Source organism: Zootoca vivipara, chromosome 8 (assembly GCF_965207765.1).
Source record: "Zootoca vivipara chromosome 8, rZooViv2.hap1.1, whole genome shotgun sequence".
Lineage (NCBI taxonomy): Eukaryota > Metazoa > Chordata > Lepidosauria > Squamata > Lacertidae > Zootoca > Zootoca vivipara.
Window position 1 is genome coordinate 59,277,006 of NC_142591.1, and position 22,775 is coordinate 59,299,780.

General features: G+C 44.3%; 1 protein-coding gene across 1 annotated transcript in view; it reads left to right on the forward strand.

The window, feature by feature from the left end:
* The first annotated feature begins 3,918 nt into the window (after nucleotides 1-3,918).
* Nucleotides 3,919-22,775, forward strand: part of ZBTB10 (zinc finger and BTB domain containing 10) — a 28,840-nt gene continuing 9,983 nt past the window's right edge. The window contains exons 1-2 of the mRNA XM_035125615.3: nucleotides 3,919-5,524; nucleotides 16,065-16,956. Of these exons, the coding sequence (XP_034981506.3) occupies nucleotides 4,559-5,524; nucleotides 16,065-16,956 (1,858 nt within the window). The 5' untranslated portion in view covers nucleotides 3,919-4,558. The remainder of the gene's footprint in view (nucleotides 5,525-16,064; nucleotides 16,957-22,775) is intronic.

Below are 22,775 nucleotides of genomic sequence, written 5' to 3' on the forward strand. Positions count from 1 at the left end.
CCACCTAGCAGTTCAAAAGCACATCAAAGTGCAAGTAGATAAATAGGGACCGCTCCGGCGGGAAGGTAAACGGCGTTTCCCTGCGCTGCTCTGGTTCGCCAGAAGCAGCTTTGTCATGCTGGCCACATGTGACCTGTTTGTCTGCAGACAAACGCTGGCTCCCTTGGCCTGTAGAGCGAGATGAGCGCCGCAACCCCAGAGTTGGACACAACTGGACCTGATGGTCAGGGGCCCCTTTACCTTTACCACTGTATTAATAGATTGAAAAAATAAGTATTTATTTTCTTACAAACTGGCCTACATTCATTTTTAAAAAACTCACTTCCTCGTGAGTAGCCCGATATACAGAGCAATGAAAAACACCAGAGAACTTGTTTGCCAGACTAACAGCATAGTATGCATGCTTACTAAGTCTCAGTAAGTTAAATGGTGCTTATTCCAAATAATAATTGTTCAGAAGTTCAGCCTAAATTGTTAGGATGAAATTTTTATTCTCAGCATAGCAATCTGCCTCAAAACTATGGTGTTAAAGCTCATTGTGATGTCCAAAAAGGAAAAGGCTGAAATGTTAGTGTCTGCGTAGAATCCAGTTGTGGCTTCTAATATTTGGGAAGGCATGGGAGATAGTGAGTTTGGAGTAAGTTCATGAGGTGAAACCTCCTACTCAAAATTACTTAAATTATTTGAATAGCCATTGTGTAGGAGGCCTAGCATTCCATTATAATTAATAGGCCAGCTGTTGTTCCAGGATACAGATTAGAGTACACAGGATCATCTGACTTTTTAGACCATTTTTTCATGACCGAGGTTGAAACCAACAGGCTGAAATTGAAGTAGAAATTATGGGGGGGGGGTAGGGGTGTCTATGTGTTCATGAAGCAACTGTGTACAGTATATTGCAATGAAATATTGCATCCCTGAGTGTTTTGCTTGGAACCGTAAAACACTCTGTAGAATGCTATCAGAAACTATGTTTTAAATGATATTATCTAACTTATCTGAAGAATTTTAGTGTTTTTATAAGGGTAGAATATTTAAACATTAAGATCATAATTTGACTACTAAACCTTTGTCAAACCTGATGCCAAGCATACTTTACCCCAAAATGTTTTCCCTACTTTAGAACTGCTTTCATTATAGTCATGCAGACGTAAGCAGATTTAATCAGTTTTAAAAACCAAATAATCAACTAAAATGTGCATGATTAGTGAACTTAGATTATTAGCAATGGTGAAAATAGCAACAAATCTTGTGCCATGAAGTAAACTACTGCCTCAAAACTATGCTCATCACAAACCAGTTAGGGCAAATCCATTATGGTTTTGAAGCTCGGTGGACGGGTATCCCAGCAATAACTTCTCAGGTCTGCATGCACACACTACTTATTTCATCTTACACTTAACTCCACTCTCCTTAGTCAGTATTGAAGCCCTGTACAAAAAGACCAGCTTGGCTTTTGCTCAAGATTCCTGCAGCATGTCCTTGTATCATGCAAAAAGTATGCTTTTTTCCCTTCAAAAGTATTAGTTTTCTTCATATGCATATATTTTGATTAATTCACATGAATTCTCCCATTTCATTTCATTCTCTAAAATGTATTTAATTAGATGAATGCCCTAAGGTGGGTCATGTGTGAATGTTGCTGAAATGATATAGGAAATGTAATTGAATGTAAATCCAATTCATTTCAAAACTGAATGCACATTTTAGTCATACTATTTGTTTCATTCAGTTTTCAAATACCACCACCATCAAGTGATTTCCAGAATCACATGACATCCATATGTGAAGGAGCATCTGTTCCAGTTAAGACATTTAGTGAAGAATAGAATCATAGAATTGTAAAGTTGGAAGGGACCCCAAGGTTCATCTAGTCCAACCCCCTGCAATGCAGAAATCTCAGCTAAAGCATCCATGACAGATGGCCATCCAAGCTCTGCTTAAAAACGTTCAAGGAAGGAGAGTCCTCAACCTCTCAAGGGGAGTCCACCAGCTCTTACTGTCAGAATGTTCTTCATGATGTTTAGTCAGAATCTCTTTTCTTGTAACTTGAAGCCATTGGTTCAAGTCCTACCCTCCAGAGCAGAAAAAGCATACTTGTTCCCTCTCCCATTTCACACAGATGGCTATTATTATAACTCCCCTCACTCTCCACATTTCCAGGCTAAACATACTCAGCTCCTTCAACCATTCCTCATAAAGCCTGTTTGCAGATCCTTGATCACTTTGGTTGCCTTCCTCCGCACACACGTTCCATCTTGTCAACATCCTCCTTAAACTGTGGTGCCCAGAACTGAACACAACATTCCAGGTGTGATCTGACCAAGGCACAATAGAGTGGTAATATTCTTCCCTTGATACTTCTGTTGAAGCAGTTTATCCCCTGCTTGTTTTGCTCTTTTCTTCCCATTCCGTTTCCCTTAGGTCTTGTATCTATTAGATTGTGAGACTGTGGGCAAGGACTGCCTTATCTTTTCATAACTGCACTGCTAGAAGGCAGGTGCTTCATAAGTGCATATTAACAATAACTATTTGAAAACAATGTGCCCCCCCCAAAGGTGATACAAGATCGCCCCCACCTTGTAAGAGACTATACCCTGTCTGGATGCCACCCATTATAATTGCCAATATGTGTATTTATCTAAACTAATTTATTTATTTATTAATAATATGCCAGCTATAACCATCCATAAAGCGGAGAAAATATTTTTGGATGCATATCTTCCTTAGAAATGTGTTATTTATAAAATAACAAACCTAAGTCTTTGTTTCACTGAACAATGCCTTGGTCGGAGAAAGAAAAGTCCCATTAGAATAACCAGCAAAGCAGTACAGTATTTGGTTAGCTACTGAATGGCCCGCTTCTGTCTTCCTTTACGCATAGCGGGAAACTTTGGAAAACGGGCGGCTGATGCTTTGAAACGTTACAACACGACGGAGCGGCGCGCGCTTTGTAACTTTTTTTATCCAGCTTCTGGCAGCCTCAGCCTTATCCCAAACTTTTATTTTCACCGAAACTTCCCCATTTCCACGGGCTTCGGCGCTCGCAGCCCTGCCGTGGGCCCGGCTGCAGCAGCCGCGGCGCTCCTTCCGGCTCTCCCTCCCCCGCGCTGGCTTAGCAACCTCGTCGCAACCTCTCGGGTCGCTGGAGTGTGTCAACTCCGGTTTCGAAGGCTGCGCAGGTCTCAACATGCCCGGGAAAGCAGCTCTTCGGTTGGCGGCGAGTGACGCAACGGCCGCGCGCGTGCGTGTCAATAGAGCAACCCTCACTCGCAGCAGGAACAGCAGCAGCACGTGCATGACCTTTATAATTAAATTCCCCGTTTCACAATAAGCGCAATAAAGGCACTCGGGGCGGTGCATTTGCAAAAAGTAATTATGCTGGGGCCTGGCACCGGAGCGTCGTAGCCCGCGGGCAGCGTTTCCAAAATGCTGAGCGCGCTCACACACAGCCCCGGCGGAGCGACTTTCAGAGGCGGGCGCCGGGTTCAAGGGCGCAGCGAGGCTCTCCCACTGGGTGCTGCTGGACGGGGAGAGCGTGTGCTCCGAGGGGAAGGAGATTAGCACAGCCTGTTATACACCCTCTCTGTGTGTGTGTTTGTGCGTGGCGCCTTGTTGTGCGAGCGCTTCAGAGGGGGAGCGTCGTAGTTCCTTATCGCCCAGGGCGGGGTGCAGAGATGGCTCTCCAGCGAGCCGTAACCGAGAAAGGTTTCGGTGTCCTCAGGGCCGGGTGTGGGGGGGGGGAGGGAAGGAGAATCGGGGCGCGGCGGCGCGGCCCACGGTGAAGTGGGCGAGTCAAGATGTCCACTTCTGGGCGCTGTAGGGCGATGATGTCAAAGGGGTGGGAGTTTCGCCTCAGGAGGGTGGAAGGCCCTCCCTCAGCGAGGGGGCGGGCACAGCCGCGCCGTGTCTTTGGGGACGGAAAGGTGTTTTGTGTTGGGAGTGGTGGGGGCGCTTTGACGACGACAACGACGAGTGGGGGACGCCGCGCACGGAAAGTCCTGCCAACTCGTGGCGAGGCGGGGCGGCGCGCATGACGCGACCGCGCACTAAAACCTGACACTCGCCAGCTGTTCGGGCTCCTCCTCGCCCCCCTTCCTTCTCCCTCTTTCTCCTCCCCTCCCCCGCGGCGTCGGCGGCTGCTGCTGCTGCCGCCGCCGCCGCCCCAGTGCATTGTGGGCGCAGTCCGTTGTTCATTTGCCATTCGACCTGGGCCGGGGCCTGCTGGGGCGGAAGGGCTGCTGCTGCTGCTGTGGCTGGCGGAGTCGGATCCATAGTGGGGGAGAGCGAGCGCTTGAGGAGAAGGAGGCGGAGGCGGCCACACGGGCTAGAGAGCGCCGGGATAAGATTTCAACCTCCCCCCCCCGCCCTTACTCCCCCTTTTTTTAATTACTCGGGAAGGCTGACTGGAACCTAACCGGGAAGGCTCGCTGCCTCCGTCGTCTTTACCCGTCACCGCGGTCGGTTAGGAGGGGGACAGTTGGGCGCGCGGCGGGAATAGAGAGGGAGGGGCGGGGGGGAGGCAGGCGGGCGGGGGGCGCGCGCGCGCTCGCCCGCCATGTTCGCGGAGATGAACCGCAGGACCTTGGCGTTCCGGGGGGGCGGCCTGGTCAGCGCGGCCGCCGCCGCCGCCGTTGCGGGAGGCGGCGGCCCTACGGCTAACGGGGGCGGCGCCGCGAGCGAGGCCTGGGTCCGCCAGGAGGCCGAGCAGCTGAACGGCCAGGGGGTGGAGGAGGAAGTGGAGCTGGAGACTGTGGAGTTCGAGGTGGCCGAGCTGGAGGCCACGGACGCCGCCGGGAAGGATCTCCTGCTCTTACCCACCACCCCTCCGAACTCGGAAGGTGCCGACGCGCCGGTCGCTGCCGCCGCCCCCGTGGGCCCCATGTTCGCCGAGAGGAACCGCCGGACCTTGGCCTTCCGCGGCGGGGGCTCGGCGTCGGCGAACAATGGCTGCGAAGGGGCGGCCTGGACGCGGCGGCCGTTGAACGGGCGGGGGGCCGGCGGTGGCGAGGAGGAGGACCTGGAGCTCGTGGGCGTGCTGGAGGGGAAAGACCTGGTGCAGGACGGGGGGTCGCTGAGCGACAGCAGCGAGGACGAGGAGGACGGCGAGGGGGGCAGCCTGGGCGATGGCAGCGGCGCCGAGGGCGGCAGCTGCAGCAGCAGCAGGCGGTCCGGGGGGGACGAGGCGGAGGTCAGCAGCGTGGGCGCGGGGGAGGGGGAAAGCATCCAGCACTTCCCGCTGGCGACCCGGCCCAAGTCCCTCCTGCAGAAGCTGCACGTCTCCTTCCAGAGCGCCTGGCTCAAGGAGTTCCCGTGGCTGCAGTACTGCCAGCAGACCGGGCTCGTGTCCTGTGCCTGGTGCACTGCCGCCGCCTCCACTAACACCTCCGCGGACGGCGGCAGCAACGGCGGCGGAGGGCACGACGAGCTCTGCAAGGGCACTCGCAACTACAAGCGCGCCCTGCTTCTCAGGCACCACATCTCCACCGAACACCGCCTCAACGAGCCTGTCACTGCTGAGCAGGTCAGTCGAATCAGGGCAGGGAGGGGGGAGCAGCGGGTTCGGACGGGCGGGGCGGCTGGTGTGGGGGTCAGGGCTGGTGGGGCATATCTCTCCTTTGGGGAGTCTCGTGCAAAGCAGCGTGCCCACGTGTGCAAGCTGCTTTAACTGGATTCTTCTCTCCCCTATAGCCTGGGTTTGAGGGCACATTGTACTCTGTTCACCTTCTGTCTCCAGTAAGCAGATTATTCTGCCTTCTGTTTTCTAGCTGACTTGTCTGTTAGTTTTGTTTAGAAGCTTTACCGACCGCCACATAACCTTTTAACATTGTGAGCTACCATAATGTTTACCTTGTATAATAGCTTCCTGTATGGTAATTACCTGTTTCTCCAATCTAGTTCTCCAATGTAAAAGATGGAGAGGACACAAGTAAGGTTCTCCTGGCAGGCAGTAACCTCTGCAGTTGATCCCTGTGACATTTGTCTTTGTACCACTACATAGACCCTGGATCAAGATGCATATATGATGCTTTTACATAGATCACCCTATGCTTCAAAAACATGAATAACCACAGTTGGAAAAATTTGTAAATGATACTGAAATTTATTTATTGCATTATATCCCACCTTTTTCTCCAAGGAGCTCAATATGGTGTACTTTCTGTCCTCATTTAATCCCCACAACAACCCTGTGAAGTAGGTTAGGCTGAGAGGCAATGACTGGCTAATGGTCACTTAGTGAGATTCATGGCAGAGTGGGGATTTGAATCCTGGTCCCCCAGGTCCTAGTGTAATACTGACCACTACACCACACTATGTCTAATTGGCTGAAATGAAACTTTAAGAGTTCTTAGACTTTTGTGAATTCTCCCCCACACAAGGACAGCAGATAGTTTATAAATAGTTCTGAAGGATGCTTTGAGTGGCTTTCATTATCTTCAATGCAATGGTTATGTGTAGAATATTGATGAAACCAAGTGAGTTGCATAGAAGCTTTTGTGCAGGTTTGCAATATTACATTAATCGTTTAGCGTACTCCAATAGGAATATTCTGTATTCCTAGATAATATCAAACTTTAGAAATTCCCTCAGCTTTCCAGATGTAAAACTGATACTGAAACTAGTTGCACATGACACTTTTGCATCTGCAAACCTGGATATAGATGATTAAATATCTACATAGTATGTTTGGTTCTACATTTATTAAAATAGTGGTGAAGTAGAATTTTTTACATTTCTAGGAATTCAGAATAGCATTTCTAGTTTCATAAAAATCATTTGAGATCGGTTAAGAAAATCAGCTAAGGGATATGTGAATAAAATGGATGCCAATGTACATCTGAATCGTGCGGTCATCTGATGAAGCCTGTTGGGCACATTCAAAGTTGGGACCTTATTGGACGTGGGGACTGGAGCTAGTTTATGGCTAGTGACTTGGCCTAAGGCAAGGGTAGGAGCCCGGGGCCACCAGATTTTGTTGCTCCCGTCAGCCCCAGCCAGTATGACTAGTAGAATGGAAGTTAAATTGTCCAGCAATCAACTGAAATTGGCCATGTGGAAATCATTGTTCAAATTTATGGCAGTTTCCCTAAAACTTAAGTGCATATTACACTTTTCCCTCCATTCCATGTCTTGGTGTGAGTGTGCTTCTTACCTCATTTGGGTTAGTAGGGCAGTACTAGAGAGGCTGGAATGAGGGCCTGTGCATAGGCAGGCTCCAAAATATTCTCATCTGGGGGGGGGGCATAAATAGACTTTCACTCTAAGCATGGTAGGCCAGTCACCCCCCCTGCAAAAAAATCACTGGTATGTTCTTGCCTCCTTGCCAGAACCAGTGAGTGCTGGACAGATGAACTACAGGGAAGTTCTCTGTACAGGGAAATCTCTGTACAGGTGCCTAGGAGGTAATTTCTGAAGCAGAATGTAGACACCTCTGCTTTTCTGAGCTTTGAGCTGGAAATAAGGATTGTTTTCACTGCATTTGTGCTTTGTTTTTGAAGGTGCTTGCCTCAGAACAGTACAATATTTGGTACTTAAGGGGCAAGGTCATAGTAATGATGATTGGCTTTGAAGGCCAGCTTAAATTTGTGGCCCTCTTTATTGACTTCTGTCTTTGTGTGCTACATGTTCCTACTGCTTTTAGCATGGATAGTCACTTAGGCTTCAAGCACTATTGAATAAATGCCTTTTCAATTTTATAAACTTCTAGGTTTTCCTGCTTGAAACCTTTGTGCTGGAAAAAGGACAGTATGCCTTTCAAACACCCAAAGCTTGGTTTGGTGCTTTTTGTGCACTGTGCATCTTTTCAGTCTTTTAACTACAGTGGTACCTCGACTTACGAAGGTGATCTGTTCCGTGGCGCTCTTCGGAAGTCAAAATGTCCATTTTCCGCATGCGCAGAACGTGCGCGGCAAAAATACCTCCGGGTTAGCGGACTTCGGAAGTCGAAACCTTCGGAAGTCAAGGCATTCGTAAGTTGAGGTACCACTCTATAAAATTCTTCCCTGTGATTAAAGGAAAGGAAATATTCACTGGTGGCTATATGTGTATCAACTTGCTGAAGAACAACTGAAAAACTGTGTTTCTCATCTGTAGCAGTAGTGATTTTAATGAATAGAGTGTTGGAGACTAGTGAAAGCAATGTGTCCTACAAAGTATGTCCTTAAACATTAGCATTTCAATAGTTATCGTATTCTAATTTCTTTATAACAGCTATTGTATTTCAGCACTGAGATATAGTGGTGGTGGGTAACAGCTGTAGTTTCAAGTTTACAGGAGTCTCAGGTATAGGAACTCATTGTTCTGATTCCTTCTAAATGACTTGAATACATTTTGCTTGGGAGATATTTTCCATAAGTCTTATATCTCTTTCTTTCTATTTGAAGGTAGCATATCTGGGAAGCCTAACAAATTATTTCCCCCTCAAAGTAAAACATGAGCAGCTCCAATTAGTGTAGTTGTTGCTTTCCTTATGCCATACTTAATTATGTAAAATGCAGAGGTTTTCCTCATAGCCATGCCAGTTGGGCTGATGGGAGTTGTAGTCCAAGGCATCTTGAGGGCAACAGATTGAGAAAGCTGGTTTAGACTCATGCAGTGGAGAATGTGGGGTATAATATTTTAAATAGGCACAGGAAGCTGATCTCTCTTCAGTTTAAGGATCCTGAAAATAGATGTAGGGCGTTAGTCTCCAAATCTCTTGGGCTTGTGTCTGAAGATCTGTTTGAGGATTAGGTTGTTAAGCTAATTAAAATCCTCCCGTTTGCACATCTTATATTTCACCTTGCATTTCACAGACATTTGAGGGAGCAGCAGTATAAAATAGCAATCTGAATTTTCTTGTAGAATGTATGGAATCCATTCACTTGTTTCCCTTTGTCAAATGTGTCTAGGTAGAAACTTTGCCTTGTCTAGAAAAGGTGATGTGTGATTATCACAACAGTACATTACAAAGAAAATTTAATTATGCTTTTTTTGTATGATGATGATTTTCAGTTACGAGAAGTAAGACAAGTAGGATTTCTGTTCTCTTTCCAGTGTAGCACTTGGAAAATCACATGGCACACTTCTGCTTGAATATGTAGGCTTTGTGCTCAGCGGGAGCTAAAGTTCTTTAACTTGAAAAGTAATGATCTTCAGCTTCTGTTACTATCATCTTTGCTTCTAAACTTCTAGTGCCTAGGGTTCATGAAGCTGTGTGCTTACTTAGTTTAGTGTAAAGAGCAGACCCACCCCCCTTCCCTGTCCATGCATTGTGAACCACTTCAGAAATCAGACACACAATAACAACAATACTTGTGAAATTGCTTGGGTGAAATCCAATGTTGCATGGATGAACTTCTCCTTCCTCCTCTCTAGCATGCACACACAACAGCCCTTCCTGCTGTGGAGAGTCCCCAATTCTGTATCAATGAAATTGTACACCTGTGTTTTAATATTTTCTATTTTTTATCTAGATGTCTTGGCATACATATCTGAAGAGGTGCAGTGGGGTGTAGCTATCCTGTTTAGCTGAAATGTTAGGGCTCCATTCTTGTACTCTGTCTCTTGGAAGTACAGTGGTACCTCGGTTTAAGTACACAATTGGTTCCGGAAGTCTGTACTTAACCTGAAGCATACTTAACCTGAAGCGAACTTTCCCATTGAAAGTAATGGAAAGTGGATTAATCCGTTCCAGACGGGTGCGCGGAGTACTCAACCTGAAGCGTACTTAACCCGAAGAATGAGTGTAATTGGTTCTGGAAGTCCGTACTTAACCTGAAGCGAACTTTCCCATTGAAAGTAATGGAAAGTGGATTAATCCGTTCCAGACGGTCTGCGGAGTACTTAAACCGAAGCGTACTTAATCTGAAGCGAACTTTCCCATTGAAAGTAATGGAAAGTGGATTAATCCGTTCCAGATGGGTCCGCGGAGTACTTAAACTGAATGTACTCAAACCGAGGCGTACTTAAACCGAGGTATGACTGTAAGCTCCATTGAACTTACTGGGACTTGCCTCCAAGACATGTATAGGATTGTGATGTAAGTGACTGTATCACATATTAGAAAGTTAAAATGTAAACTGTAGTGGTCAATAGTGTACCTAGTATTCTTCATAAATAAAAATAGATTTTTTTAAAAAAATGTGGAAATCACAGCTAAAGACCAGCACTGACATGAAATTATTTGCGTATATTGTTTCTATATAATTGGGTGTGAAGAAAATATTTCAAAATATGCCATAATTTTAAGTGTCATCTCTTTGCTGGAAAATAAAATAATCCCATCAGCCTTGTTGACTGTTTACCTTTTTCTTTTTAAAACATATGTTGACTTGAGGATTCTGAATGAAAAGGAGCATTTTGTCTTGGAGGGAAAGGCTGTACTTAATATTTTTCTATAAAATGTTGCAATGTGGACAGTAACCTATTCTACCAATCAGAGTTAGAAATCCGTCAGGTGCATTTTGCGACTGGAGCAGGTTTAACTGTGACCATGTGGAGATCTCTGGACGCCAGGTTGGCGACTGACATCTCCAGCTTTCTTAAGCAAGCAAGCAGAAGAGCTTATTTATTGTATTTATATCCCACCTTTTTTGTTTACCTCCCCCCCTCAGTTAATCTGTATGACAACCTTGTGAGGCTGTGATTGGCCAAACGTCACCCAGTGAGCTTCATGACTGAGTGGGGATTTGAATCCTAAGCTCCCATGTCTTAGTTCAACACTTTAACCACTATACCCCACTGGCTTCCTAGGGTACTACTGCTATGGGGCAGCTATATAAATTAAACAAAAATAAATTTCATTCCATGAAAAAATGGCACCTACATATTCCATTGTGGCAACTGTAACCTAGATTTAAGGTGCCATCTGGCAGTATATTTGAGTTTCTAACCCTGCTACCAATTAAGATTTGTACCTTGCCTTTCAATTGATTAAGTTGCATAAGAAATAAACAAATGTAGGTCAACTTGCAGAAGAAATGAGTAAATATAGGTCTTCCCAAGACCATAGGATTAGGCAGTAAATGGTAGCTCAGTGGTTTTGGTTCACTATTGATTTGTCTGCACGTTAACCTAGTACCACCGCCTCGCCAATGTGGGGATCCAGGGCATAGCCCTTCAATGGCTGTGCTCGTTTCTCTCTGGTCGGGGACAGAGGGTGGTGCTTGGGGGGAGGGGAGGAACTGTTGTCTTGGCACTCCTTGGTGTGTGGAGTGCCACAGGGTGCGATACTCTCCCTGATGCTTTTCAACATCTTTATGCGCCCCCTTGCCCAGCTTGTCCGGAGTTTTGGTTTGGGTTTCCATCAGTATGCTGATGACACCCAACTCTATCTGTTGATGGACAGCCATCCTGACTCGGCCCCAGACACACTGATCAGATGTTTGGAAGCTGTGGCTGGATGGTTACGTGGGACCCGGTTGAAGTTAAATCCTTCGAAGACAGAGGTCCTTTGGCTGCGTCGGGACGATATGGGATTGGGGGGCCAACTCCCATCTCTTGTGGGGGTGCAATTCGTGTCAGCGCCATCTGTTAAGAGTTTGGGTGTAATCTTCAACACCTCCCTTTCTATGGAGGCGGAGGTTGTAGCTATATAACAAAGGTGGCATTTTTTCATCTCCGCCAAGCTAAGCAGTTGACTCTTTACCTCTCTTGCCCTGACCTAGCCACTGTGATCCACATGACGGTCACCTCCAGGCTTGATTATTGTAACTCACTTTACGTGGGGCTGCCCTTGATACTATCCCAGAGAAACTCCAGCGAGTGCAGAATGCCACGCCGAGACTCCTTATGGGGTCCTCACTGTGGGATCACATTCACCTGGTGCTATACCAGCTGCACTGGCTCCTGGTGGAGTACAGGATCAGGTTTAAGGTGCTGGTTTTATCCTTTAAAACCCTATACGGCCTAGGACCCTCATACCTATGGGACTGCCTCTCCTGGTATGTCCTATGGAGGACCTTACGGTCTTCAGATAAAAACATCTTGGAGATCTCGGGCCACAGGAAGGTTAGGCTGGCCTCAGCCAGAGCCAGGGCTTTTTCGGCCGTGGCCCCGATCTGGTGGAACGTTCTATCACAAGAGACTAGGGCCCTACGGGACTGGACATCTTTCCGCAGGGTCTGCAAGACAGAGCTGTTTCACCAGGCCTTTGGCCAAGGCACAGTCTGACCCACTCTCTCTTTCTGTAATCCTCATAGAACCCTAACCCAATGGTTGCCATTAATTTGATTCTGAATTGATTTTAGAATGTATTTTAATTAAATGACACTGTGATTTATGTACACTGTGCTATTTTTACTTGTTGCTGGTCGCTCTGAGCCCGGCTTTGGCTGGGGAGGGTGGGATACAAATAAATTGTTGTTGTTGTTGTTGTTGTTGTTGTTGTTGTTGTTGTTGTTGTTACTCACTGCTTACTGGATTCTTACAAATAATTCTGGTATTGGGCAGTCTTGTGGCAACTGACCCAAGTTCAGACAAGAGTTGACAATTTGGGATGTCCTGAGTGGTCTTCTTGTTACTCACCATTAGGCTTCCCTGCATCTTCACTAGTTAGCATTCATTATAGTTCAGCATTAGAGCTGCAATGGCATAGTGATAGTTACTAGTATTCATAGCTTGTTTTAATACAGAGATTGAGCCAGTTTCTAATCCTATTTGGCAGTTGGGCAGGGTTCTGAGCCACTCTTACCACAAGGTATAGTCCGTCCCTTTCCAGGTGCAATCAAGATCTGCTACTGCTCTTGTCGCACCCCACAAATTGTGGTAATTGGTAACTAAATTTCTAGAAAATACCTTTGGCACATGAGCTTTTAAAGAAGAATTGTTTAGCATGATACTGGTTTAGGATCACTTATTGCAAATTATCATAGAATTGTAGAGTTGGAAACGACCCTGAAGATCATCAAGTCCAACCCCCTGCAATGCAGGAATATGCAACTGTCCCATATGGGGATAGTTCTTACATTAATACTAACTTTTTTCAGGTGCTATATTGACACTAACATCAGGTCTTACTTGTACAGTGGAACCTCGGGTTGTGGATCCGTTCCGGGGTGCCTTTTGCACCCCGAAAAGTCCGCAACCTAAGCATCTATGCAGGCACGTGACATCATTCGTCGCATCTGCACAGGTGCAAAGTGCGATTTAGCGCTTCTGCGCATGCGCACGGGTTATGGACGCGCTGAACCCAGAAGTAACCTGTTCCGGGATGTCCGGGTTCGGCATGTCCATAACCCAAAAAGACGCAACCCACAGCAGATGCAGCCCGAGGTATGACTATATTTTTGTCACATGTCCTTCAATATGTATACTGAGATTTTTCAAAAAGAAATAATGTAATCATAAAGACTTAACTTGAATGATAATAGCAAATGAATAATAAAACCACTAAATATCTATTGCTCAAGCATGGGGCACTTTGGGAACAAGTCAAAGTCAGGTTTTGGTTGCTGAATCTTGAATTAATTGTGCTCCAATTCACAAATGAATTGCTTACATTGTCATAAGTTTTCAGCTGTATCCTATTACCAGCTGTATCAAGTTATTAGATGATACAGCAGTTACTGTAACTGGGTTCACATCCTAGCCTCTGGCTTTATACCCATATATGAACATGGGTTTGTGTTGCTAGAGCAACCACCAACTTCTGGTGTGTAGAGCTGCTGCACAGGACAGATAGGTTGAAAGTGTGCGTGGCAAAGGTGAAATTGATGTAGCATTTTGCAGCAACAGTCGCCTTCAGGTGAGTATCAAATGTGTATGTGTGTGCTACTGTTACTCTCCCTCCCCGCCCTCTTTCTGTCTAGGGTACAAAGAGTTCTAGTCCCATTGCTTTTGACGGAGTGTTAGTTGATACCCATAATTGTGTTAACTGAGATTATTGGTTTGGTAGGCAAAGACAGTGGAATCGTCTATACTTTTTCTGGGTGTGTAACTTGTGCAAGGAAGAAAGGCACCACTGAGTATTAATTTGTGGGATGGAGGATGAGGGTGTTTTGGCTGAGGGTGAGAGGAACTCCTCTTGTGAGGGGATTCTGCTGTGTCAGCAAACTCTGAAACAGGTGCACCTTCAACTTTGGATCCACAGTGTATACATGGCTGAGTTTTATTTCTAAAGCAAAGGATTAATCACCTTATTTTGAAGTCATTGGTTGAAAGAACTGAGATAATGCTCATCAAATTTGCAGATGACACCAAACTCGGAGGGGTAGCTAATGCTGTTGAATACAGGATTGGTCCCGTTGCTTGGTCCCAGCTCCTGCCAACCTAGCAGTTCGAAAGCATGTCAAAATGCAAGTAGATAAATAGGAACCGCTACAGCGGGAAGGTAAACAGCGTTTCCATGTGCTGCTCTGGTTCTGCAGAAGCAGCTTTGTCATGCTGGCCACATGACCTGGAAGCTATACGCCGGCTCCCTCGGCCAATAATGCGAGATGAGCGCGCAACCCCAGAGTCGGTCACGACTGGACCTAATGGTCAGGGGTCCCCTTTACCTTTACCTTTATGACCTTAGCAGAGTGAATGGAGAATTGGGCCCAAACTAAAAGTGAATTTCAGTAGGGACAAATGTAAGGTTTTGCACTTAGGTAGGCAGAAGCAGTAGCACAAATATAAGGTAGGGGGAGACTTTGCTTACTACTGTAGCAGTACATGAGAAAAGGATCTAGGGGTCTTGTGGACCACAAACTTAACGTGAGTCAACAATGTGATGCAGCAGCAAAAAAGCTAATGCTATTCTAAGCTATACTTCAACAGAAGTATAGTGTCCAGATCAAGGCAAGTAATAATAGTCCCACTTTATTCTGCCTTGGTCACTCACACCACACCTGGAATACTGTTCCAGTTCTGGGCACCACAATTTAAGAAGGATGTCGACAAGTTGCAGGGAACCAGGCAGAGGGCCTTCTCGGTAGTGGCACCCACCCTATGGAATGCCCTCCCATCAGATGTCAAAGAGAAAAACAGCTACCAGATTTTTAGAAGACATCTGAAGGCAGCCCCGTTTAGGGAGGCTTTTAATGTTTAATCGATTATTTTATCTTTCTGTTGGAAGCCGCCCAGAGTGGCTGGGGAAACCCAGCCAGATGGGCGGGGTATTATTATTATTATTATTATTATTATTATTATTATTATTATAGAACTCAAACCAATGGCTTCAAGTTACAAGAAAGGAGATTCCAACTAAACATCAGGAAGAACATTCTGACAGTAAGAGCTGTTGGACTCCCCTTGAGAGGTTGTGGACGCCTCTTTCTTGGAGGCTTTAGCTGAGATTCCTGCATTGCAGGGGGTTGGACTAGATGAACCTTGGTGGTACCTTCCAACTCGTGATTCTAAGTGCAATTGCATTCTTCATTGAGGGAACAATGCCTGTTTCTCCTAAGCAGCTGGAAACAGCATGAGGTTGTATCCTTAATATAGCTTATCTGCTTGTTATTAAAAATGCATTTATAAAGTTTACCATAGAGTCAAGAAATAATGAGTTGAAATAGTTGAGAATCCTTGATTTGTGTTGGCTGCATGATACCACTGCATGATACCTACATTGGCTCCCAGTACGTTTCCGAGCACAATTCAAAGTGTTGGTGTTTACTTTTAAAGCCCTAAACGGCCTCCGTCCAGTATACCTGAAGGAGCGTCTCCACCCCCATCGTTCTGCCCGGACACTGAGGTCCAGTGCCAAGGGCCTTCTGGCGGTTCCCTCGCTGTGAGAACAAGTGGCACGCACCCTGTGGAACGCCCTCTCACCAGATGTCAAAAAGAAAAACAACTACCAGACTTTTATAAGACACCTGAAGGCAGCCCTGTTTAGGGAAGCTTTTAATGTTTAATAGATTATTGTATTTTAATATTCTGTTGGAAGCCGCCCAGAGTGGCAGGGTATTATTATTATTACTGTATTATTATTAGTGTATGTTTTGTTGAACTGAATGATGGGGAGGCTGTGGGCTGAGCACTAAACAAAATACTTCTTTAATTGGTAAGTTAGAAATAAAAAATAGTCTTATTCATTTGGAACTTCAAACCAAAAAGTCACTACTTAGATACTAACTTCTTAATTCCTCCATTCTCAATTACAGGAATCTGAAGTAACATCGGAATTGGCTAATGAGAGGGATTGTGATTACAACATTAGGCCAAATGAGAACTCTTACTGCTATCAACTATTACAAGAACTAAATGAGCAGAGGAAAAAGGGCATTCTTTGTGATGTTCATATTGTAGTGAGTGGAAAGGTCTTCAGAGCTCACAAAAACATCCTGGTTGCAGGCAGCCGTTTCTTCAAGACTCTATATTGCTTTACAAACAAAGAAAGCCGTAACCAAACCACTGTTACCTACTTAGATGTTGTTGCTGTTCAAGGCTTCTCTGTCATCTTGGACTTCCTATATTCTGGCAACCTTGTGCTTACAAGCCAGAATGCAATTGAAGTAATGTCAGTAGCCAGCTACCTTCAAATGACAGAGGTTGTCCAATCCTGTCGCAATTTTATCAAAGATGCCTTAAATATAAGCATAAAATCAGAAGCCCCAGAAGCTGTCGTTGTGGATTACAATAGAAGGTCTGTTAGCAGGGATGGATTGTCTTCAAGGGATCAGAAAGTTGCTAGTTTTTGGGCCACACGAAATCTTACTAACTTGGCAAGCAGTATAAAAACTGAAAATGATGGCTACTGCATAGATGAGAGCCAATCTGAAAATTACCAAATGCATGATTGGGTCCAGGACAGCTCACCTGAAATGGCTGAAAATGAATCTCAAGGTGAGGGAAAGGTATTTGTATGGAATGATATGAGCTCACAGGGACAATCGCTTCAAGAACCTGGAAAAGCAAGAAGGAAAAACCAAACTGCTAAAAGGTTTGTTTACAATATACCACCCAATAATGAAGAAACATTAGAAGAATGTGCAGCTACTCAATCATCGGTCCAATATCCAGAAGAAGACTTGCAGTTTATCAAAGAAGAAGCAGGTAAATACTAGTAGCATAGTTATCCTAAGCATAATGGTTTGTTATATTCATTGACTTGTTGTAAAACTGTTTAGAACATCCTCTCACATGGAGTAAAATGTGCTGTCTGGGTGTAAACTTGTTCCCCTAGAACACATTTTTCCAATCTAGGCTAGTTTAATTTTAAAATGAGATTTACTTTATTGTAACAACCACTTTTTTCTGTGTCTTAGGGTAGGAGTGCCAAGGGCTTTTAAATAATGCTTCCTTTGCTGTGCTGCTCTGAGACACTTGAGGTTTTTATAAGTAAAAGGGGGAATGGCACCTGGTTTTATAATTTGATTTAAAATGGGCTAACCCTTAAAGGGAGATGGTGGGGCAATCTGACTTTTCAGTGCCACAAAAGGTGTAGATGTTGTTTGCTCCTGAAAGGCTGCTTCCTTTCATAGTTGCCCACTGCTTCAGCGTTCTTAAGTCAATAGGTATATTGGTTATTAAATTTGTCTTTCCAAGATCACATATTTAAGGAGAAATTACTGGATAGGCATCTTAACACCATTTCTATGTTTTAAATTATAATAATGATGAAGATTTTGACTTAATGACATGACCAATATTGTGGATGCAGCAATTTTAAATGTTCTAGCTTTCCAGTCATATTGTGTTTACACATTGTTCTGAATAGGCTACTATTTCATGATAAAGGTTCCTGGCATTATAGCTTCTGACAGGGTTCACATCACCACCAAAGACTTTTTTATCTGCTGGGGTGCAGCAGGCTTTTTCTTAAATTTGTATTTTTCATTTTTTCGCCAATTAGAACCAGTTTCTAAGAAGTAACTTTTGGCTCACGTTAGCATGTTGTTGATTTGGTGTATATTTCTGCATTAGACGAGTTACTTTCATGTCCTGCAGAAGATGGAAGAGTCTGAAACACTCAGGAGTACATTGTTTTATATAACAATTATCAGGGAGCAGAATTTTTTTTAGAAAAGTTTCCAGTATCTCTTTCTCATGGAAAAAGTTCTGTGTTATAAATTCATTAGTAACATTGATTGTCTGTCAGTTGCAAATCCAGTACAGTGGTACCTTGGTTCTCGAACTTAATCCATTCTGGGAGTCCATTCGATTCCTGAAACGGTTTGAAAACAAAGGCGTGGCTTCCAATTGGCTGCAGGAGCTTCCTGCACTCAAGCGGAAGCCACATCTGACATTTGGTTTCTGAAAAACATTTGCAAACCAGAACACTTCTGGGTTTACGGCGTTTGGGAGCCAAGCTGTTCGAGTACCAAGGTACCACTGTGTTAAGCAAGCTCCCCAGTTCAAGTAAATTAAACATGCTAAATTAGAACAATTCTCTAGGGCCAGTGTTGGGAACCTTGGGCCACAGGGACAAATGCAGCTTTCCAGGTCTCTGTATGTAGCTCTTGAGTCTTTGCCCAGCCACACCCCTCATTCACTCTGCATCTCACCTTCTTTAAGTGTTCTTGCCTAGCTTGCATGAGTCCTTGCACTCTGATAATACTTCTTCCTTGTCTGGATGGAGGATATGTGAGTGTGTTGAAACTAGCCTATTAGTCATCTGATATCTTGCAATGATCTCTAGAGCTCATATGAAATCTTCCCAGAGCCAGGTTTTTCTGTCGTAGAAAGCTTTTAAGGCAAAGCTTTCCAAACTGTCGTGAAAAGTTAGTGTTTCGGCTGCACTGTCATGCAAATGCTCCCCGCCCTCCTCCTTGGGCTGGAAAGGGGTTAGTTTAACCTCCAGTTTGGTAGTAAAACTGAATTACTGTGTTACAAAATGATGCATGTCTAAAACGTGTGTCACCAACGTAAAAAAGTTTGGAAAGTTCTGTTTTAAGACCTCTTCCTTGCTTAGTGGACTCACAGAAGGTCTCACACAGGTAGTGATGGTCGCGTGGGGGCAGTTCTGGGGTTGTTCTGGCTATACGTGATTTTGGCTTTTCATGCAGTTCCTGGAACCTACCCCCCATGCAAATTGTGACTCATCTGTACAACACCTTTGCTCATATAGTGCTTCTCAGTACACACTCAAAATATTTAAAGGTAAAGGGACCCCTGACCATTAGGTCCAGTCATGACTGACTCTGGGGTTGCGCGCTCATCTCGCATTATTGGCCGAGGGAGCCGGCATACATCTTCCAGGTCATGTGGCCAGCATGACAAAGCCACTTCTGGCGAACCAGAGCAGCACGCTTTCTGCCTAAATCCTAGGTTGACTTGCCAACTTAACTGTGTTTTTATATACCATATATATATCATGGCCTGAAAATATACGGTGTGTGGGTGTGGGTGTACACACCCACACCCCGTATATTTTCAGGCCATGATACAAACAGTCCTCAAGAATGAGACTACTGTACATTCTTCTGTTCCCTTTACATTGGAGTGTGACCTATCGGAATAGTCTATCAGAATAGACTTCTGAGTAGCTATTTGTAGTATTGCAACAAACTGGTGTTTATTTTGCATGCAAAAAGACTGTTTTGCATTGCCTGCAAAATTGAGATAAAATTAAATCTATCTGTTTTAAATCTATTAATGATTAAGGCTGATGAAATCTTCATAACCAGAAGAGTTCAGTAGGATTTTTAGTGGACAGGCATTTGATGCCCATACCCATTTTCTATTGCTATTATATGCTGATTTATTTATTCAGACTAAATGTGTGCTATTTTTTTTACAATTTTTTGTGTGTGCAAAATTTTGCTTTTCTTGTTCTAAAAATTGCAAAGCTCATGCAGCTGTGCCTTGAGTGTTCTGTGCATTTAAATGTTTACCGGTAAATCATTTTCATTTGTACATTCACATGGATATATACAATGATGTACCGGTAGGTCTTTAAGGGATTCTGTGAGAAAATTAAGCAATTGACATGTAAGAGTACTTTCCATGTTCCTATTAATTTTAACTTGAATAATCCATCACCTTGTACTTTCTTGTTCAGAGATTAGCTTAATATGCAACATCCCATGGTAATATCAGTACCATCGTTCTTTCCCTGGTATGTGTCCTAAGGGTGGGTTAAAATGTTTATAGATTCCAGAACCCATCAAAAATCTATGAGAAAATTTAAACATTTTTACCCACTGGGCCTGCAAACATTTCCATATCGCCACCAATAGTGACCATAAACTGAATTTTATCAGTGACCACACCTACTGAGGAAAATAATGCCTACTAATGCAGATTTCCAGCATGAAATGAGGTGTAGGTTGTTGTTGTTGTTTTTAAAAAAATTTGAGCACAGGAGACAACTGGTATTTAGAGGAGGAATGGTATCTTGTGTCTCATTTTCAGGTCTGCTTTGGAGAAGGTCTGAAACAGTTTCTTCTACTGTACTTTAAGTCTTTGTATCTGGTGCAAAATGCGAGAGCATACAGGCAATTGCCATTTTACACTTGTTCAGTGCACACGTGCATTGCTGCAACCCAGAAATTGCTGAGCATGAGGGTGGGCTTGCTTGGGGGGGGGAACACCAGGAACTCAACCCCCACACAAATCGGGGGTTGTCTGTAATTTGTTTTGTTACAGGTGTTTGGTTAGCAGTAAGAGAATTACATTCCATCAGACTTTTTACATATCTTAGCACACAGAGAGAAGATTCTTCCCATTCCCCTGAATTCTTTAGAAGAAGGGAAATAACAGCATCTCATTTTACATGTGATAAACCCACACATTTCCTTCCAAAGAAAAATGGGCAGGACATTGCTGACCTGAAAGCAAGGACTGATCCACAGCTAAAATTTCCAGACACCTGCTTTCTGGTGTTTGTAAACAGGGATTACCTCTTCTTAAGAATTATTAAGCCCTGGCTGGATAATTCCTACTAAGATGTAATTTTGTATGAAAAGTAATACATAAATTGGAATCTAATTCTGTGGTGGAGAGATGGCAGGGTCAAACCTATGCCAGTTATAGATTTGTGTGGAGATAATGTTGAAGGATGGGTTAAATCAGTGGTCTTCAACCCCCGGGCCACGGACCGGTAGCGGCCCGTGGATCAATTGGTACCGGGACGCCTAAAGGTAAAGGTAATGGGACCCCTGACCATTAGGTCCAGTCGTGACCGACTCTGGGGTTGCGCGCTCATCTCGCATTATTGGCCGAGGGAGCCGGCGTATAGCTTCTGGTCATGTGGCCAGCATGACAAAGCTGCTTCTGGCAAACCAGAGCAGCACATGGAAACACCGTTTACCTTCCCGCTGTAGCGGTTCCTATTTATCTACTTGCATTTTGACGTGCTTTCGAACTGCTAGGTTGGCAGGAGCTGGGACCAAGCAACGGGAGCTCACCCCGTCACAGGGATTCGAACCGCCGACCTTCTGATCAGCAAGCCCTAGGCTCAGTGATTTAACCACAGCGCCACCTGGGTCCCCCACCGGGCCGCCTAAGGATCATTAAATACAATTAAATTAAAATTATTAAATCAAAACAATCTAAATAAAATATAAACAATAAATGCCCCCCCCCCCTCAGCGGGCCACAGTAAAATTATCAAACGTTGACTGGTCCGCGGTGATAAAAAGGTTGGGGAGCACTGGGTTAAATGATATGAAGACTTGGAATATTTGGACTGTTGGCCTGATATCAGCTGCTGGTGGGTTAGTGCCATGTTCATGACTAGGAATGGATCATCTTGCTAACTTGGGCTGCATTGCCGGCACTTTTTCTGTGTAAGACTACTGAACCTATATTGGCTAGTTCCTATTTGGGTAAATATTCAGTGCTTAGCTAGGAGGTGATGATTGTGGTTGCTGTGATATGCAGGATACAGTTTTGTTTCTTGGCCAGGTATATTGTGAAGTTGGCTTTCAGTTTCAAATTAATTTTATTTTTCTAGGGATCACACTTAGAATGGACTCTGTTACTGATTTGTCCAGTTTGCTGCCTAACAGGCTGCTTGGCTGAATTATTGAAGGCCTTTGTTGAAAGCCTCAGTGATTTCAATACAGGTGAAACTCGGAAAATTAGAATATTGTCGAAAAGTGCAATTATTTGAGTAATGCAACTTAAAAGGTAAAACCAATATATGAGATAGATGCATGACATGCAAAGCAAGATACATCAAGCCTTTATTTGTTGTAATTGTAATTATTTGTCGTTAGGCGGGTCAATTATAAATGGAATGTAATTATTGAAATATAATAGTGATGTTTATTTTTGTATTGTTGTAACTATTTGTTTTATTACTGTGGAATTTCCAAAAGAAAGCAGTTGTAAAAATAAAAATAAAAAGTTGCATTACTGAAATAAATGTACTTTTCGACAATATTCTAATTTTCCGAGTTTCACCTGTATGATATAGAGGATTTCAGCAGGCTTAGATTGAGCCTCAAAGACTTGATGCCTCCCTGCCATAGCAAACGAGTGTGGTGTTGCATATTGCTGAGTTTGTACTGGATTTTTCATTCATTTATATAAATGGAGTGTCTGGGGAGACAGGGATGTAAGAATAATGCCTTTGTTATAGACAGAATGCTACCCGGTCAAGATCTGTATCTTGGACACAATTTCCCTCCCGATGGTTGTGGCTCAATTTAAACCATCCTACCTTGGAAACTTGCTGTTCTAAGGAGTTTTTGTTAGATTTTATAAATAATTGTTAGTGGCCTTGTAGCTCATCAGGTAAGCCTGTGGGACAGTGAATTTGATGCAGGATATTGACATGATTGCATGGAGATGCTTTCTCCTACATTTGCAGATCCAGGCAGTCCACTGGCTTACAAGGTGCATACAATACAAGACAATAAAATAAGTATTTCTGTTACAGTACTCTTGTGGCAGCAAAGTACCATCTGCTGTAGCTCTTTTAATTA